Genomic DNA, 18,019 nt, shown 5'->3' with positions numbered 1-18,019 from the left:
TCTTAAAATTAAATAAAAGACTTATTAAGTCTCCTGCTGGATTTCAGGTTTTCCAGACTTCAAAATATCCCAATTTTTGGACTGTTTCTAATTTTTCAATATCCTTTTTGGAGAGTGGCCACCAGAACTGGATGCATTCTAATAACGGTTTCAAGTGATGCTCCATACAAAAGTAGTACCTTATGGCTCAATATTTCCATTTATACATCCAAGGATCACATTACCCCTCTTAGCAACAGCACTGCATTGGGAAGTCATGCTCAACATGACTCCTAAATTCAGAAGCACTGCTTTTGGATTCAGTCCTCCATCCTGTAAGTATGACCAATGTCCTTTGATTCTAGATGTTTGACATTGTTTGACTGTATTGAAATACAGTTTGACATTTGTATTTTCATATCTCAGGTTTTAATCCATTCTAGAATTCATCACGTGTCTGCTTATTCTCCAAGTATGAAAGGGTATTTGTGCTTAGCATCCACTTTTAACATTTATTTGAACAGCGGGAGCACGTAAGTTACTAAATTAACATATCATTTTCTTTTCAGACTCATCAGTCATTTGAGGTTTGAAATTAAATAATGGAAATCTTGGGTTCTCCCTCATTCAAGAATATCTCATTCAAATGAGGAATTTAAATTGTTATTTTTCAAAATCCTCCAAGTCTCTAATATGCCAATTGTCTTCAATTGTTTCGTGCAAATTCAAAATGTAAAACAACAGTAAAGTTTCAACTTCCTCCGGATAGGTGGTAGCAGTTTACTTTTGCATTTACTTTTGCAGTTTACTTTTGCAGGCTTATATACAGTGATGGGAAATCTGAGTAATGACTTCAGGATGGAAGTCCAGACGCCCCCATCTTGGTCAGTGTCCATACATGCACTATTTTAGTCCTCCAAATAACGTCCAACCCGATTTTAAAGCTAGGAATACTGCAGGTCATGTGGCGGGGGATGGGAGTCCTGGAGCCGCTCCCCAGTAACTAGGGACCCCAAAATTAGCGGTTCCCAGTGCGGAACCAAAAGACAAACACGAACGGCACAGCCGGGCCTCAGGAGACAGAACGCCAGTCTGGAGTGGGCGGGGGCAGGGGCAATGTGGCTCTTTGGCTAGTGCCCGCAGCCTGCCCGCTGTTTCGGGAGAAACTGAGGCCGCGCTTTCCCCAACGCAAAACAAAGTCGGATACAGGGCCAGGGTGCAGCAACAACCCCCGGGTCAGACAATCAAAGCAGCCACTCTCCCTAGCCCGGCCCGGCTCCGCGCACTCACCTGGGGCCCCGGGGCCCTCGCCGCCAGGTCTTCGGCCTCCCGCCGGCCCCAGGCTGTTCACGATGTAGTGCGAGACCCGGGAGCTCTCAGACACCGACAGCACGAAGTCCCCGGGGATGGTGCCCGAGTCCCTCACGAGGAAGGTCCCGTGGCGCTGCCCCTGCAGTAGCGACACAGCCTCGGCCCTGCTCAGCCGCCCCCAATACCAGCTCGCCCGGTCCTCAGAGTCGAACTGCCCGGCCATGGGGGCCGCTGCGCCGTGAGCCGCACTAACTCCCCCTGCGGGCCACAACAACCCAAGGGCCCCACTCCGATCCCAGCCCCGCCACCCAAAATGGCGGCCCCTGTGCTGACCTCACCTACCAGCCGTGACGACACTAACTGAGCCACTGCTAGCAAAAAAATCGCAATCCGTGGACGTCATATTCCTGCGCAGACTGCACGGCCATAGGAGGTCATAAGCGGTTAGTCAGCGCTTTTCGCGGGCGCAAAAAGGGCGCTTTCCATAATTTCAAATGCCCCGTAGAGACATTTCTACCATAAGCAGAAGGTCCAGGTTACCCTGCAATGCGCGCGCGCGCGCACTGAGCAGCCACTGACCGAAGGTCGTGGAATAAGCAGAAAAGCGCTCCTGAGGAACCGCCATAATGGGACGGTCGGGGATAGGGAAAGTACTGCGCTGCACAACCGCCATTACAAGAAGGTCAGAAGTAATCGGTGGCAATTGAAGGAAGGTCCTGAGACTGGGGGTGTACCCCAGTGCGAACTAAACCGACATTTAACAAGAAAAGGGCCTCCCTCAGCGCCCCGACATACCTATTTGGGCTGGCGCCACCGCCCTTTGGAGGTCAATAAAATGAAGTGGCTTGTACAGGCTGATTTGCCATCGGCCGCAAGGAGAGTGCTGCGCCTGCGCGGAAGTTTGCTCCTAAGCAGCGCCGCTCTGGTGAGCTCCCGCCGTCCCAAGCCGAGGGCGGGCTGGTGTCGGGCTCTGCAGCCTCCAGGCAGGGGCCCAAAGTCTCTCCCAGATTCCCCCTCCCGGTAACTATCGTGTGTGTGGCACGGCTGGTTCACCAGTGTTGCAGGAGCAGGGTCCAACCGTTGGGACGGTCTGAGAAGGGCAAGGACGGATTTTTCCCTTTCTGTTTGCGTCCTTTGGAATCACGGAACGTCTGTGCAGCGTTAACAAGTTTTCAAGTAACTGTTAATTAGCATTGGATGTTTCTAACTGCACCAGGACAAGCAACTTTGTAAACTATCCTTCAGATTGAACTTGTTTTCAAGCAATAACCAAAGCTCTTTAGTATTTATAATTTTCAAATAATAATTACCCTAACTTTAATTGGCAGCCAGTGTGGGACTTAAAATATGTCTTTGAATTAAAAACCTTGGCTAAAAAATTAGTAACTAAAGAATTTTTTTCTTTTAAGACATGGTTAAACATTTTTATTTGGGAAGATGACTGAAGCTCATGTCAGTGCTGTGTTTACTATCTTGTCATTTACTCTGCATAACAGAATTGTTTTTAAAATATTGTTGTCACCAAACTGTGCAGGCCCCACGTTTGAAACAGGGCATATGTCTTCTCCAGAGGAAAACCGGTTCCCAGAAGAATGTAAATAAAGATGCTCAGTCCTCATCTGTCTCCTCATACAAGTTGTTGGGTTTGAGTCACTATTCACCTTTTTTTTTTTCCTTCTCTGTCTTTGGTCTTGGTTTCCTTCAAAGAACATGAGTCCTCCCTGGGGATAAAGAGAAGGGAGAGGGGCAATAGTCTCCTGTGAATGGTAACTGTTTTGGATGCTGTTTATCACAGTACAGGAGCATCCAGCTGCCCCTTCATTGTAGCTATGACTACATGGGGGAGTATTGTTGGGGGCTGCGGGGGACAGTTCACATGAGAGAAGCAAGAGTATGAGCCTGTCCCATTGCTGTCTCTGCCACCAATGCTCCATTTGTGGTTGGTTTCCTGCCATAGGAGAATCTGAGCCAAGACTCGAAAGATGGAGACCGACAAGCCCACCCTGTTTGACATAAATGGCTCCAGGCAACAGTGGTCCAAATGTGAGCAGAGCAACCTCAAATAAGTGTCCAGTTAGAGCTTTGAGTCTAGCCCTCCTAGTCTTTCCTATGTTAGGTGGGACTGGGTTACCAGGAAAAGTGTTTTTTTTAATTTGTTAGTCTCTAAGGTTGCACAAGTACTCCTTTTCTTTTTGCGAATACGGACTAACACAGCTGCTACTCTAAAACAAGAAAAGGTTCTTAACTACCTACGTGTTCAGGGGGCAGGATAAGATAGCTGCTTGTAGGATGGGGAAGTTAATACCCAGGACAGGGTGTAATATGTCCTCCCCAGAAGAAGCTTAGATCCAGGTGGGTGATTACAGCAGGGATTCTCATACTTTTTGCATTGGCGATCCTTTCACACAGCAAGCATGTGAGAAATGAAAAATATTTAACACTATTTTAAATACTAAATGTATAATATTGTTTAAGTTAATTTACTTTTTCTCACCACTTTTAAATTAACACTAAAACAAATTTTTATCAAATTATTGTTATAAGCAGAAAAATTATTTTTTAAAATAGTTTATTGTTTAATACTGAGGGTTTGCGAAGAAACGTTGTTAATATCACTTTGCACAGCAGATTTAGCGCAGTATTGCCACCATTACTTCTATGTTGCTTCACAGAAGACTTGCTAGTGAGCTGGGATGCTGTGAAAAGTGATATTAACAAACACCTTCACAGTCTCCCAGCTCTGAAGGCCAGCAATAGCACAGAAATACAGATGGCAATGGGGCCCTAGAATGTCTGTTGTGAAAAGTGATATTAACAAATATACAAGTATCACTTTTCACAGCAGACTTCATAGGTAGCTGGGAGTCTGTGAAATGTGATATTAACAAATATCATGTTTCACAACAGACTTAGTGCCCCTGTGATGGTTGCCCATCCCAAAAAGTAGTGGGAGGGATTAAGGTGGGCAGTAGGCCAATTAATTCTACAGGCTACACCTGGAGGAGGAGCCAAGGCACAGGGGTTAATTGGAAGCAGGCTCACCTAATCAGGAACAGGACTGGAGGGGCTTCTGTAAAACCCAGGAGCTGAAAGCAGAGAGAAGCTCTTGGAGGAAGGCAGGGAAGTAGGTTTAAGTCACTCCCTGAGTGGAGGAAGTTGGGAAGCTGGCAAACCCAGAAAGGGGGAAGCTAGATAATTAGGAAGAAGCCCAGGGAAACAGTAGCGAGGGGTAGGACCATGCAGGAATTTTGGCTGCTTGTTACAGGGTCCTGGGCTGGAACCCAGTCTTGAGGGCAGGCTTGGGTTCCCCACTGGGAAGTGACAAGGGCATTGGAGATGCCAGCCCCAGCCAGTGGGTCTGGAAGGACTTTGAATTCCCCGGAAGGGGAGGACCTTAGTGACTTGGATGAAGGGCCAATCCACAAAGAGGAGACTGCAGTTCCTGGAGTGAGAGAAGGGCTGCCTACTAGAGGGAGAGACAAAATGATGGCATTCAAATTGTGGATGGGGGGGTTGACCACAAGAGGGACCAGGAGGAAGCGCCAGATCGATGGTGAGTAGTGAAAGCAGCGCAGATGCCAGAAGCACCACAGTGGCAATGGGGCGATAGAAACTGCTGTGAAATGTGACTTTGGCAAAGTTTCTTCATGACCCTCACAAAGAACCTTGAATGTGCTCCAAAATAGGTGCACCGCTGGTGTAGCAACCTCAGCCCCCTCACTTGGAAGAGGATGGTACTGCCCCTGACTTGCAACCTCCCATAATAACCGTGTGACCTCCTGAGTGGTTGCGACATCCAGTTTGAGAAACCCTGTTGTAGAACGTGGTGCCAATGGATATCTGCTCAGTCATTTATTAGTAGGTTTATTTAGGTAGCTTGTATCAGTAGTCCCCTGTAGATGGGGTGGGATCATGTTAGCCACAGGGTGCCAAAGTGTTGGAGATTGACTAGCCAAGAAACCCATCATTGCTGACTGTGTCTCTGTTAATCTAGTGGGTATGCTCTAGTGCAGATGGGAGTGTGAGGGCAGGCACTCACACCCCAGCACAGGTTTTGGGCAGTGATGGCTCGCTCTTGGTTTATTTGCTGTGCTTGCAATGGAGCAGCCCCACTAGAGGAGGAGCTGGAAGAAGAGGACTTAAGCAGCCTGGACATCCTACTTCGCAGTGGACTTGAGGAGCCAAAGAGTCCTGCCTGGTGGTGACAGCGAAGTGAGAGGAGCCTTGGTTATGTCTGTATCAAGTGTCTGAGTTGTCAGAGCCCTCTCTGAGAGCAAAAAGATGTTTTTCGTTCGTATGGAATGAGTTCTGGGGAGGATGGATCCCTGCCTTTGGCTGGTAATGGGCTGGGAGCATTACCCTGCTCCCCTAGACTGAATGCGAAGGACGGAGCCTGCCGGCAACGAGGGACACTCTGTTATGCCTGGTCTGTCCTTCCACATCTCTGGATGTGAGTCATTGGTCACAACATTATTTACCCTGGTTGTACTCAGTCTTCTCTTCATTCAGAGAACCTGAGCATCTTGGCCAGGCATGGGATTTGTGGGATGGGATGGGATGGGGATAGGGAGAGACCTGGGGGGACTGTGGTAGCTTATCAGTGCTGATCACTTCAAGCACTGGCTAGGCTGTAGGGGAATAGGGAAGGAAGCTGGTGACCTGACTGTGTGTGTCCTCCACATATGAGTGCTGGCCTAGGTTACAAGTGTTCTCTCTTTCTGTTGTCAGTTTCTAATGACACTGGGTCAATAAGAGAATGGCCAACTGGGGCAGAGACCGGGAGAAGGAGCAGCCACTCAGAGCCCATTCAGCAGAAAGGAAATCAGAGTGAGCTGTGGAGTAAATGCAAATGGAAATTTGCTTAAGGTAAGTATTGAGAGAGGGCTGTAAACACTCTTGTCTGTGGAGAGAAATGTGTTGTATCAGCATAGGGTGTGTTACTGAGAGCAAAATCCCTGAATAAATCTGGGGCATGTGAAGGTTGGGGGAGTCCTTGCTTTTCTCTCAGCAAGTTGTCAGGGCCCAGGGAAAGGAAAGTAAGTTTCCCTGAACTATGGTTGTGAAGTTGTACCAGATATTCTTCACAGTGATATTACTATGATATGATTATGGCATCATTAGGATGCATTTTATGCAAGATGGGTCATGTATGGTGTCATTGAAAATATATTTTCCAAATATTATCCTGTTTGTATGCATGTATCATTTTTGTATCTGAAGTTATAAATACTGACTATATATTGGTACTTCAAGTATAGTTACTCCTGGGTAATGCCCACTAGATAACATGCTTTCAGTCTAGATAGTGGGTGTGGAAGGACCTATTCAGGGCAATGGGCCACCAGGAAAAACAACAAACCTTAGGAGAAGCTTATCCCCCATGTGGTGAACCTTCCTGAGAATGCTACAGACAGCCTGTGAGTGATGGCTGCTATGACTCTACAAGGACATGTGACTAGGCCACATGATGCTGGACTCCATCTTGGGATATCAGTATTTTTCCACAAACTGGTCTAGGAACCAAGCTTTGAAACAAAGGGTTTCTGCCATTTGCAAAAAGCTGTATAAGGCACGTAGTAACATCATCTGTGGTTCTTCATTCCCCACGCAAGAAGACTCCTGGAAACACTTGAGGAACAAAGACTGAACTGGGGGAAGTGCTGGACCGAGGCTAAAGGGATTTCTAGCCTGCATATGAAACACCTGGGGATTCCAAGCTGCAAGCAAGTGTAGCTTGTGCCTCAAGAATCTACAAGTCTTCCTGTACCACCAGTTTAGGGTGAGAATCTGCTATTCATATCCAGTCTATTTAGTATATTAAGCTTAGTTTGTATATTTTGTTTGTTTGCTAGGTAATCTGTTTGCTATCACTTAAAATCTATCTTTTGTAGTTGTTAAACCAGTGATCTTTGACTGGAGTGCTTAGGGAAAATCTCTGCTTGGTTACCACAAGTGTGCACTGTTTTCTTCACATTGTTGGAGAGGTGGACCAGGTATTAAACCCATATACTGGCCAGATTTGACTAGGGCAGGATGGTACTGCTCTGGGGTCCTAGTCTGGGAAGCTGGTGGTTAGAGAGCCTGCACGTAACTGCAGCTGGGTGTGTCCAGTGTGATGCTGGTGAAAGTGCAGGCTGGAGGGTTTTGCAGATTGTCACAGCAGTACAGTGTGAGAGGGAACCCAGGTTGGTGAGTCAAGGGGCTCAGTGGTACCCCACTTCCAGGTAGCACCCCAGGGGGCACCTCTCACAATGGTTAAAATTGCAGGAGGGCAAATTGCCTGTAACCAGAGATATTCCATCCTCAACTCTCTTTCTTCCACATCATTGGGTGTGAGTAACTGGTCACTGCACTTTGTACCGACTCTAGCTTCCTTCAGAGAACGTGAGCTTTCTGGTTAGGTACAGACCTCTCTGGGATTAAGGGGAAGGGACAACAGTCTGCTGTGCAGCATGAGTACTTTGGGTCCAGGAGCAGATAGGTGCCTCTTCATTTAACCATTATTGTCTCGGGGGAGTGAGGGGTAGGAAAAATCCCTTGGAATAGCAAACACCAGAGCCAAATACCATTGAAGTCTCTGCCACTAACTTTCTTTTTGGGTTGTGTTTTCTGCAAGGGAAAACTGGTGGAGCTGAAGTTCAGTTCTATTCCAAGATGAAGAGTGAGACCAGCCTAGTCTCAAGACAGATGCCAGGCAGGACCATCTGAGCAGAAAGTGGCTGTTGCTGTCACTAATATAAGTGTCTGTCTGGTAAAGGCTGTGGTGACAGCCCTGATGACTACACAGAGTGCTTCCCTTAGATTCTAATAAAAGGTTCCCAACTAGCTCTGAGTGCAGAAGGAGAATTTCCCCATCTTGGAAGCTGCTGATCTTCCATTGTTTGGGAAGACATGCTCCTCCCTGCCAAGAGCTGGAACCAGGAAGGTGATTACAGGTGTTGATTTTCTTGCTTTCCTTTTTTACTCTCTTCTGTATTGGCCAACACACTGTCTCCCTGCCTGTCCTGCTCGGTCTCCCTTCACGGACTTGTACACCTGCCTATGTCCCATTGTGATTCAGACATATAGGGGTGTAAAGGTGTTTGTACAGGGGGGGCGGATAGTGGTCATGTTGGGTACAGATATATGGTGGGGAGAGGGTGTGAGAGAAGGACTTAAAGTTGCTGCTGCCTCTGTGTATCTAGTGCAGCTCCCCACCAGGCCCTGATGCCTCATGGGCATTGTAGTCTTCTCTGTCCTGTTTCAAGATTGTGAGGGCCTGTGCACTGCTTGTGCAGATGTAGCTGGACATCTGCTCAGTGATTGATCAGTGGGTTTTTTTTGGTAATTTTGGTTTTGCAAAGACCCTAGTGGTGGCCTAAAAATGTATTCCCCAGGGTGATCCCATCCCATCCCATCCTTGTTGCAGCAGCAGTCTGGTTCCCAGTAGGAAAAGTTAGCTTAATGAACACTTTTTGGTTTAAATGGTTTCTCTGTAGTGGCTAATTGCCCTTCTCTTCTCCCTCTACACCAGGGGTCTCAAACTCAATTTACCTTAGGGCCGGTGCCAGTCCTCAAATCCTCCCATTGGGCCAATAATGTCACTGAAGATGGTGTTCAGAAAAGAATACGTTTATATTTTTTATTTTGAATTTCTTAGAAATAATAAAACTGTCATACAACTTTATACAATTCTTTGCCTGCCAGAGGTTTTTTTGGTGTTTGCTAGACACCTGGCAACGCTTCAGTTCTGTCAGTTTGTTGATGTTTGGCCTCAGTGACTGAGCAGTTGAAACCTTCAGGATTGCAGCAAGGTGTTTATCAGATAGTTGTTTGGTATTTTGACTTGTTTATATTCATTGTGGAAAAAAGTGATGCTGCCTCCATGGCTGACTCTGCCCGGTAACTAATGATGCTGACTCTGCCCAGCCACTAGAGATGGTATCTCTGTCCCTCTCCTCCAGCCAATGGGAGCTGCGGGGGGCCGTGCCTGCAGCAGACAGAGCTGGCAGCGTGGCTGCATGTCTCTCTCCTCCATGGGCTGCAGTGGGGAGGTTCTCGGGCCGCAGATGGCCCGTGGGCTGGGAGTTTGAGACCCCTGCTCTACATCTTATCTCTGAGTAATCTCACCTGTAAACACAAATTCAGCTATCATCTCTGTGCTGACAGCTCACAGACATATCTACACCAGACCTGTCTCCTCTCCAAACTAAAATCTCAGCCTCTGACATTGTCCACTCATCCATCGAACATGGCTAAAACACTTCTCCTAATCTCCCCATTCCCCCAAGTCCTCCCTGCTACCTCCTTTCTTGATCACTATGGACAGTACCATCATCCTGCCTGTCACTCAGCCCATAACCTCTCTTCTAGGTCCTCCCATCTAGATTACGTCTAAATCTTGCAGATTCTTTCTGCATAACTTTTCTAATCTAGAGTCTCAGCAGTCCATCTGCACAGCTAAAATTCTTGTCCATGCTCTCATCATCTCATGTCTCACTTACTGCAACATCCTTCTCTCTGGCCTTGACAAATGCAATCTTACCCCACTGATCTCCGCTCAGGGTGCTGCTACAATGATAATTTTCCTAGACCGTGGCTTTAACCATATCTCCCCTCTCTTTGCATCTCTTCACCAGCTTCCCCTTCTCTGTTGCATCAAACATAAGATACCCACCTAGCATCTTTTATATGCTGTAGAGCTGTCAGTGTTTGCCTCCAATCAGTCCATGATGCCAAACTTCCATTGCCCAGTTAAAATTTCAAACAAGCACCTTTGTGCTTTCTCTCATGCTGCCCCTCACACTTGGGAAGTACTTAACCCTTTATTATGTACCCTGTGACTAGGTTTCTGGTGCTGAGTTAAAAGTTCAGAACATGATGCCTATCAAGGGTAAAAAAATTGACTGTACCAATAAAACCCATATTAAGATAGGTTTATTGCCGTATCTACCATTCTATTGAGAACATGCATGTTCAACAACACCAAGGAGAGAGATTTATACATAATAACAAATGTAAGGGGAAGTTTATTATGTAGAATTTGTAATTACTTTTTAGTTTTGTTTTTACAATTTAATAATATTCAACATTTATATACAGTGAGTGCATATCTAACAAAATTTTACTCCTGCAAACTGTTGATGGAATTTGGAGGATCAGAGCCAGAATAACAAAAAGGAGCCACATAAGGAACTAGTACTGCCCATTCATGCATTCTGGGCCATAGGTCTCCTACATGCAGCATACAAGCACTGGCAAAATGACATTAGAACTACCTTTAGAAAATAGAAATCAATATGGGTTAGGATTAGGGTTAGGGTATCACAGGTGTGAATATGGAAAGCGTGCACTGAAAATCCACCTCCTCTCCACTGCGTGCTGTTGAGACACAAGCAAGAAGAGACACAATATTTCTGCGTCCTTGTGTCTTATCTGGGAAATACGCGGTTTAGCAAATTAGATCCTTGAACACAGAACACATTCCTATCATGGTGAAGATCTCTTCAAGCTTGATAGTTCTCTGCTTGACAGGAAAGACAGTCTAATTGCTGGCAGCTACTTTGTACACACAGTACCTGCAGTGAATTAGGTCACATGAAATTAATTTCAGGAATCAGAGTAAAAACTTAACTCTGCTCACCGGATAAAAATATTTCACTCTGATTAGAAAAATATCTACATATAGAGCTTATTCTAATGCATTGTAATAAAATATTTTAAAAACAGAAGCCAATAATGTACCAAAAAGGGACTTAATCACATGGGGCATGCACAAAGCTAGGATTCTACTGGAATAACATTACAGCATTACATTTTGTCTCAGCAAACCCTAGATGATGTGGCTACAATTCTTGTCAAGCAGACTACAGGACATCAAAACAGAAACACAATGATGTGGAATTCTCCTCAACCACCAATGAGGAAATAATGGATCCAAGGCACACAAGTATTCCTGTTTGGAGATGTTCTCCTAGAAAGGAAAAAGAACTCAAATCTCTGACTAAATCTGTTCTGCAAACTTTGACTATTTGAAAGCATTTTAACCTTGAAAGTCCAAAGACAAAATCAGTGACCTTCAGATCACTGAGATCAGTATAAGGATTAATAAATGAGGTACAGTTGGCAATTTACTCAAGTTGAGACATTCCCAACCTGTCCCCCTCTCTCTCACAGCTCTGTTTATTGGTATTGTTGTCTCTGCATGTTCAGATTTATAAATGAAATTTAAGAATTAAACAAACCAGAAGCTGAAACAATGCACAGGACAGCAGAGCTGAGTCACCCTAAATCTCAGACTATTTTTGGTGATGTTTTTGTCACCCTGAACTCATTTTAGGCTTAATTAAAAACTGTTTACATTCAGAGGCCTCCGCATCACTCAGATTAACACAAGAAAACATGCAAAAAAACACAGACAAATCAACCCCACCCCAGCTCAGTGCAGTAAATGCTTTTTGGACTTGGCTTCTTGAATTACAATCTGTTTCAAGTATTTCTAAGGTGCCTAACACCAAGTCTCTTGTTACTCAGAGAATCAAATAAACTGTTTTCTGAACCACTGTTAGCTCCCTTAGCACTGAGGATTGTCTCACCCTATCTCGATTGTTGCCTGTTCAGTGTACAGGGCTGGTCCTGTCCATCCAAGCAGGACTACCTCATTGCCCATGTGTAATGGTGTCATGTTTGAGGCATTTGTTGACAGGGTATGGTTTAAAACTGTAATTAAGGGAATTGAAATTACAATTTCCCCATTGAATAGAAGTTTCTGGCTGCTTACTCCCTGGTGGAAGAAAGCACAAGACACTCTGTCTCCCATGCGACCTCCAAAGTACAATAACCTATATAGGCCAGGATATCCTACACATCTCACAATGTACCACTGTCAAGGTTCCTTCCCCACTCTGAACTCTAGGGTACAGATGTGGGGACCTGCATGAAAACCTCCTAAGCTTACTTTTACCAGCTTAGGTTAAAACTTCCCCAAGGTACAAATTAATTTTACCCTTTGCCTTTGGATTTCCACTGCCACCACCAAATTTTATCTGGTTTTACTGGGAAACATAGTTTGGACACGTCTTTCCCCCCAAAATCCTCCCAACCCTTGCACCCCACTTCCTGGGAAAGGTTTGGTAAAAATCCTCACCAATTTGCATAGGAGACCACAGACCCAAACCCTTGGATCTTAGAACAATGAAAAAACATTCAGTTTTCTTACAAGAAGACTTTTAATAGAAGTAAAGGAATCACCTCTGTAAAATCAGGGTGGTAGATACCTTACAGAGTAATTAGATTCAAAACATAGAGAATCCCTCTAGGCAAAACTTTAAGTTACAAAAAAGACACACAGACAGGAATAGTCATTCTATTCAGCACAGCTCTTTTCTCAGCCATTTAAAGAAATCGTAATCTAACACATACCTAGCTAGATTACTTACTAAAAGTTCTAAGACTCCATTCCTGTTCTTTCCGCAACAAAAGCAGCATACAGACAGACACAGACCCTTTGTTTTTCTCCCTCCTCCCAGCTTTTGAAAGTATCTTGTCTCTTCATTGGTCATTTTGGTTAGGTGCCAGTGAGGTTACCTTTAGCTTCTTAACCCTTTACAGATGAGAGGATTTTTCCTCTGGCCAGGAGGGATTTTAAAGGGGTTTACCCTTCCCTTTATATTTATGACAACCACTATACAGCTTTTTTTCCTCAATCCAATCACCTGCATCGTGCCCTTAGGGCCTTGCCCCTACTGTGAGATCTCAATACAATGTTTGAAGTTAATGATTTGGAGAAACTTTGGCAATGCTCCTTTGTACATGGACTCTTCATGCTAGTCAACAGCAAAGTAACAGATTCTGATGGGGAGTGTTTTATAACCCTACAATACACCCATCACGCTTTGCCTTCCATCAGCCTGAGCTACCACATGCAGGGTGACCCAACGCACTCCCTATCCTTGATTTTACCCCCAAAATGTACAAAAAATTGCCACTTTAAATGGAATTATCCACACAGGTCACAACACAGAGAGAAAAAAATAAAGAAAAATAAAGATAAAATGTTTTCTAAACGTAACTAGGCTTATGAAGTCCCTTCCCACAGGTACCAGTAACATTGCTGCCCACACTCTCAGGTCAGGATCTGCTTCCACAGTCCAACAGCTGTTTTCTTATCATCTTAAGTGAAAGAGAAAGATGGGTAGGGACAGAGAATTTGGGGTGGTTTTGCCCCTCACTTTAATTCAGTCACCCTTTGAAAAGTGTTTGCTCAAGCTTGACCCTTAGGTAAAGTTCTTTCTTGCTGGGAGCAAGGCGATATGGAGTCTGGTGTAGGAAGGAGGCTTTGTGCTGTTTGTTTTCACGTGGGGATGCTGAAATGCTTCTTTCTTCCCTCTCTTGTCCTCTGTGGCCTCTGTTTACAGCTGATATGCAAATTGAGGCAAACATGACAGGCCTGCTTGGCCAGTGCTACTTAATCAGGGCTACCCTTTAACACCCTACATGGGGATTTCATAACTTTACACAGAATGTTGCTATGTACATTTCACCATGATAGTGTTGATCAGTGAGTTATTACTTTTCAGCTGTTCCCTCACAAAGCATATTTTGTCCAAAGATAATTACAACAATGTGCAAGATAGGAATACAGGGTTGCATTTGGTCACACCATGCTGGGCTGTTTGTTCAGGACTCTTTAGCCTTGCCCTTCCCTGGTAATTGCCAGACAATGAACAGGTCTGGGAGAGGGAGGGGGAGAATTCCTGCTCCAACCCCGAATTGCTGGGCAACCCAGGCTATCTGGAGCTGGGTTGATTTCCCAGTGGAGTCAGTTTTTTCTCCCTGGTGGATTTTCCCCATTGCAGTTAGTTGCACTTTATCTGGTTCTCCACAGCCCCTCAACAAGGTCATTAGGCGGCATCTCATTGCTTCACATTAAAGTTGCTTCCCTTTGGGTCTCTATGTTCTGGGACGTTTCCTGGCCTACATGCCTCAGTTTCCTCCTCTTAAACCACTTCATCTCCTGCTCCCCCACCCCCAGGCACTCTCATCCTCTCCCAATCACCTAGATAAAACCCCCTAATCCCTCCAATTTCCTTCCCCCAGGGCACCTGTACTCCAATCCTTCTTATCCAAAATCCCCTAATCTCCCCTATCCCCGCAGCCCTCCTGCCCATGCCCCCCTAGCGGGTCCCAAAGCAGGCTGCTCCCACTTCAACCCCGATGGGTCTAGTCACAACCCCGCATCCCAAAACTGCAGGCAGCTCCAATCCCTCTGCTCAACCCTATCTCCCACACGCCCTGCCTACCTGCCCCCCTTTTGCCCCTCAGCCTCAATCCTCTTCAGGACACACACACATCCCGTAAATCCCCCTATTGCAGGCACCCTTCCACAGCCATGGCCCCTCCATGCCCCTTGTCCCCATCATTGCTGTGTTCCCAGGGGAGGCCGGTCTGGGCTGGGGGGAGGCATTAGGAAGGAGTCATGGCGCAGTGGCTTGTGGGAGATGTAATATGCCCGGGCGTACGTATGCAGGGCCCGGCGTTTCCTGTTGGGTGCGGGGGTCGGGGCTGCTTTCGGTATCAGAGGTTCCGTTTGCAGGGCGAGGCCCCAAGGGGAAGTGACTTCTTTCTCCAGGACGCTAAATCTCCTGCCAACCCCAGCGTGTTAGGAGATTGTCTTGGGTCCCCACGAGTTGCTGTGGTCATGAGCGACACATCATGGAAGTTGTAGTTTCCAGCGTTCTGTCTTCTCAGGTACATTTGGTACCCCTCAGCCCAATGCCCCCCCGCTCCTCACAGCCTTCTCCACCCTGTATCTCCCATTTCCCCCGGTCCTTCCACCAGTGGGGCCCCTCAGCGCCCCCTCTCGTTCCCCAGCATCCCCAGCCCCCTGAGTCCATCCCCCCCATCTATGGGGCTCCTCAGCCCCCTCTCCTCCAAAACCCCCCAGCTAACACTTCCATCCCCTGCCAGAGTCCATCCTTCCACCCATGGGGTCCCCTCAGTCTTCCTGTCTCCTCCAGCCCCCCCAGTCCATCCCTGGGGCCCCTCAGCCACCTTCTCCTTCAGCTTCCTTAGCCCACCCCAACCCTCACCCCCATCCTCCCCAGAGTCCATGCCTCTACCCGTGACCCCTCAGCCCCCTCCCCCTCTGCAACACTCCCCAGCCCCCCACAACCTGCACCCCATCCCTACCCTTTTCTCCTCTCTCCCCAACATCCCCCCAGCCCACCCCTCCCCAACCCAACACACAACCCTGTCCCTCCCAGTCCATCCCCCCACCAGTGGGTCCCTCAGCCCCCTCTCTCCTTCTTTCCCAACACCACCCAAGCCCACCCTGCACCCCATCCCTACCCCCCAGCCTGTCTCTACCCTCCCACTCATTCCATCCCCCACATCCGTGGGGCCCCTCAGCACCCCTGTCTCCTCCCTCCCCAACACCCCCAGCCCACCCAACCTGCACCCCAGTCCATCCCTCCACCCGTGGGGCCCCTCAGCCCCCCCTTCTCCTTCCCCAACACCCCCCAGGCCACCCCAACCTGCACCCAAATCCATCTCTCCATCTGTGGGGACCCTTCACTGTTCCCTCTAAGCTGTACGTGTGTGCACACACACGCAGATCCTAAACCCCACGCACATGGCAAAACACCACACGCACAAAAGTTTTCACAGAAGAAATTTTTTGCACACAAGGCCTGTCAAAAATTAGAGGAAACATTGCCCTCAACTCCCTCTCCAACACCCCCCCAGCCCACCCCAACTTGCACCCCCAAAGCACGCCACAGCTTTCCTCAACATGCACCCCCCACCTGTGGGGCCCCTTAGCCCCCTCTCACCTCCAGCCTCCCAGTTTTCCCAACCTGCAGCCCCATCCCTACCCTTCCCCCATCCATACCTCCATCTATGGGGCCCCTCAGCCCCCCTCTCTCCTCCCTCCCCAACACCCCTCAGCCCACACCAACCTGCACCCCTATCTCTACCCTTCCCCCCAGTGCATCCCTTAATCCGTGGGGCCCTCAGCCCCCCTCTCTCCTCCCTACCCTGCACCTCCATTCCTACCCAGACCCCCAGCCCATCCCACCATCCGTGGGGCCCCTCAGCCTCCTTTTCTCCTCCCTCCCCAACACCCCCATCCCACCCCAACCTGCACCCCATCCCTACCCCACATTCGACCCCAATCTGCACCCCAGACCATCCCCCCCATCCGTGGGGCCCCTCAGCCTGGGTCTCCTCCTTTCCCAACACCCCCACCGCTTACCCCAACCTGCACCCCCATCCCTACGCTTCCCCCACAGCCTGCCACAAGAGTCCCGAATGTGCATCCTCATTCTCCCCCACCCTCTGTCCATCCCTCCACCCGTGAGGCCCCGCATCCCCCCAGCCTTCCCAAACCTGCAGCCCAGTCCATCCCTCCATCTGTTTGGTCCCTCAGCCCCCCTCTCTTCTCCTTCCCCAACACCCCCATCCCACCCCAATCTGCACCCCAGACCATCCCCCCCATCTGTGGGGCCCCTCAGCCCCTGTCTCTCCTCCTTTCCCAACACCCCACAGCTTACCCCAAGCTGCACCCCCATCCCTATGCTTCCCCCACAGCCTGCCAAAACCTTCTCGAACTTGCATCCCCATTCTCCCCCATCCTCTGTCCATCCCTCCACCTGTGAGGCCCCTCAGCCCCCTCTCTCCTCCTCTTTTATTAACTACAAAAGATAGATTTTGAGTGATTATAAGCGATAGCAAACAGATCAAAGTAGATTACTTAGCAAATAAACAAAACTGCCAACTAAGCATAAAATACTTGAAAGATTGTGTATGAATTAGCAATTCTCATCCTGGCTGATGATACAAGCAGTCCACCAGGTTTCCATAAACAGGCTAGAAATCCTTTTAGCCTGGGACTATCACTTCCCCCCAGTTCAGTCTTTGTTTCTCAGATGTTTCCAGGATTGTCCTTGTGTTTATGGAGTGCGTCCCCTAGAAGATGTCACACCCCACTTTACATAGTTTTAACATATGGCAGGAACCATTTGCTCCAAAGAGAGTTCCCAGCCCAGTTTGTTGGAAAATACAGGTGTGGTCTGGTTGCGTGTCCTTGCTGAGTTATAGCAGCCATTACTTACAGGCCAGCTGAAAGGTTATTGGAAGGCTAAACTCTTCCATAGTCCATTTTCTTTGTTAATGAGCCATTAGCGCTGTCTGGCTTCTTTGTTGTTGTACCTGAAAGGCTAGTTGTGGGTGTTTTCCAGAGTAAGCACATTTGAAATACAGACACATAGTCAATATTCTTAACTTCAGATACAAAAATGATACATGCACACAAATAGGATAATCATATTTAGCAACACCCCCGCAGTCCACTTCAACCTTCTCCCTCAACACTAGGCCCCGCAACATTTCTTCAGTGCATCCCAGCCTTCCCTACCCCAGGACCCATTCAATGCCCTCCAACCTGCTCTCCCATCCCCAGGCTCGCCAACATTTCATTCACCCCTCCCCACCCTGCCCCCTATACATGGGCTTTCCTTGGCCCTCCAAATCCACCCCCATCTGCTTCTGCATTTCAGGGTGCCCCCAACATCCTCCATGACACCCCACCCCCAACTGGCTCCAACCTATTTCTCCATTGCTGGGCCACACTTTCTCATCACTGCACTCCCCAACTCCATCTGCAGCCTCCAGGTTCCACATCTCCAATCCCTGTTCCCCACCGAACCTGCTGGGTTTCCCTTCCCCTGGGACCCTCCAACCTCACCACCAC

At 47.8% G+C, this 18,019-nt stretch overlaps 1 protein-coding gene and 1 long non-coding RNA gene across 6 annotated transcripts in view; one reads left to right on the top strand and one right to left on the bottom strand.

Annotated features, from left to right (window-relative positions):
* CRK (CRK proto-oncogene, adaptor protein) overlaps positions 1-1,843 on the bottom strand; it is a 49,715-nt gene extending 47,872 nt beyond the window's left edge. For 4 of the 5 annotated variants that reach the window (XM_073315694.1, XM_073315696.1, XM_073315699.1 and 1 more), the window contains exon 1: positions 1,270-1,625. In XM_073315694.1, coding sequence (XP_073171795.1) covers positions 1,270-1,513 — 244 coding nt within the window. In that variant the 5' untranslated portion in view covers positions 1,514-1,625. The other variant, XM_073315697.2, reaches the window with a different exon arrangement.
* Positions 1,091-18,019, top strand: part of LOC140899736 (uncharacterized) — a 17,959-nt gene continuing 1,030 nt past the window's right edge. Inside the window, exons 1-2 of the long non-coding RNA XR_012155434.2 lie at positions 1,091-5,740; positions 6,019-7,069. This is a non-coding gene — a long non-coding RNA (uncharacterized LOC140899736). The remainder of the gene's footprint in view (positions 5,741-6,018; positions 7,070-18,019) is intronic.

This window comes from Lepidochelys kempii, chromosome 17 (assembly GCF_965140285.1).
Source record: "Lepidochelys kempii isolate rLepKem1 chromosome 17, rLepKem1.hap1, whole genome shotgun sequence".
Classification (NCBI taxonomy): Eukaryota; Metazoa; Chordata; order Testudines; family Cheloniidae; genus Lepidochelys; species Lepidochelys kempii.
This window is presented reverse-complemented; position numbering and strand designations above follow the sequence as displayed.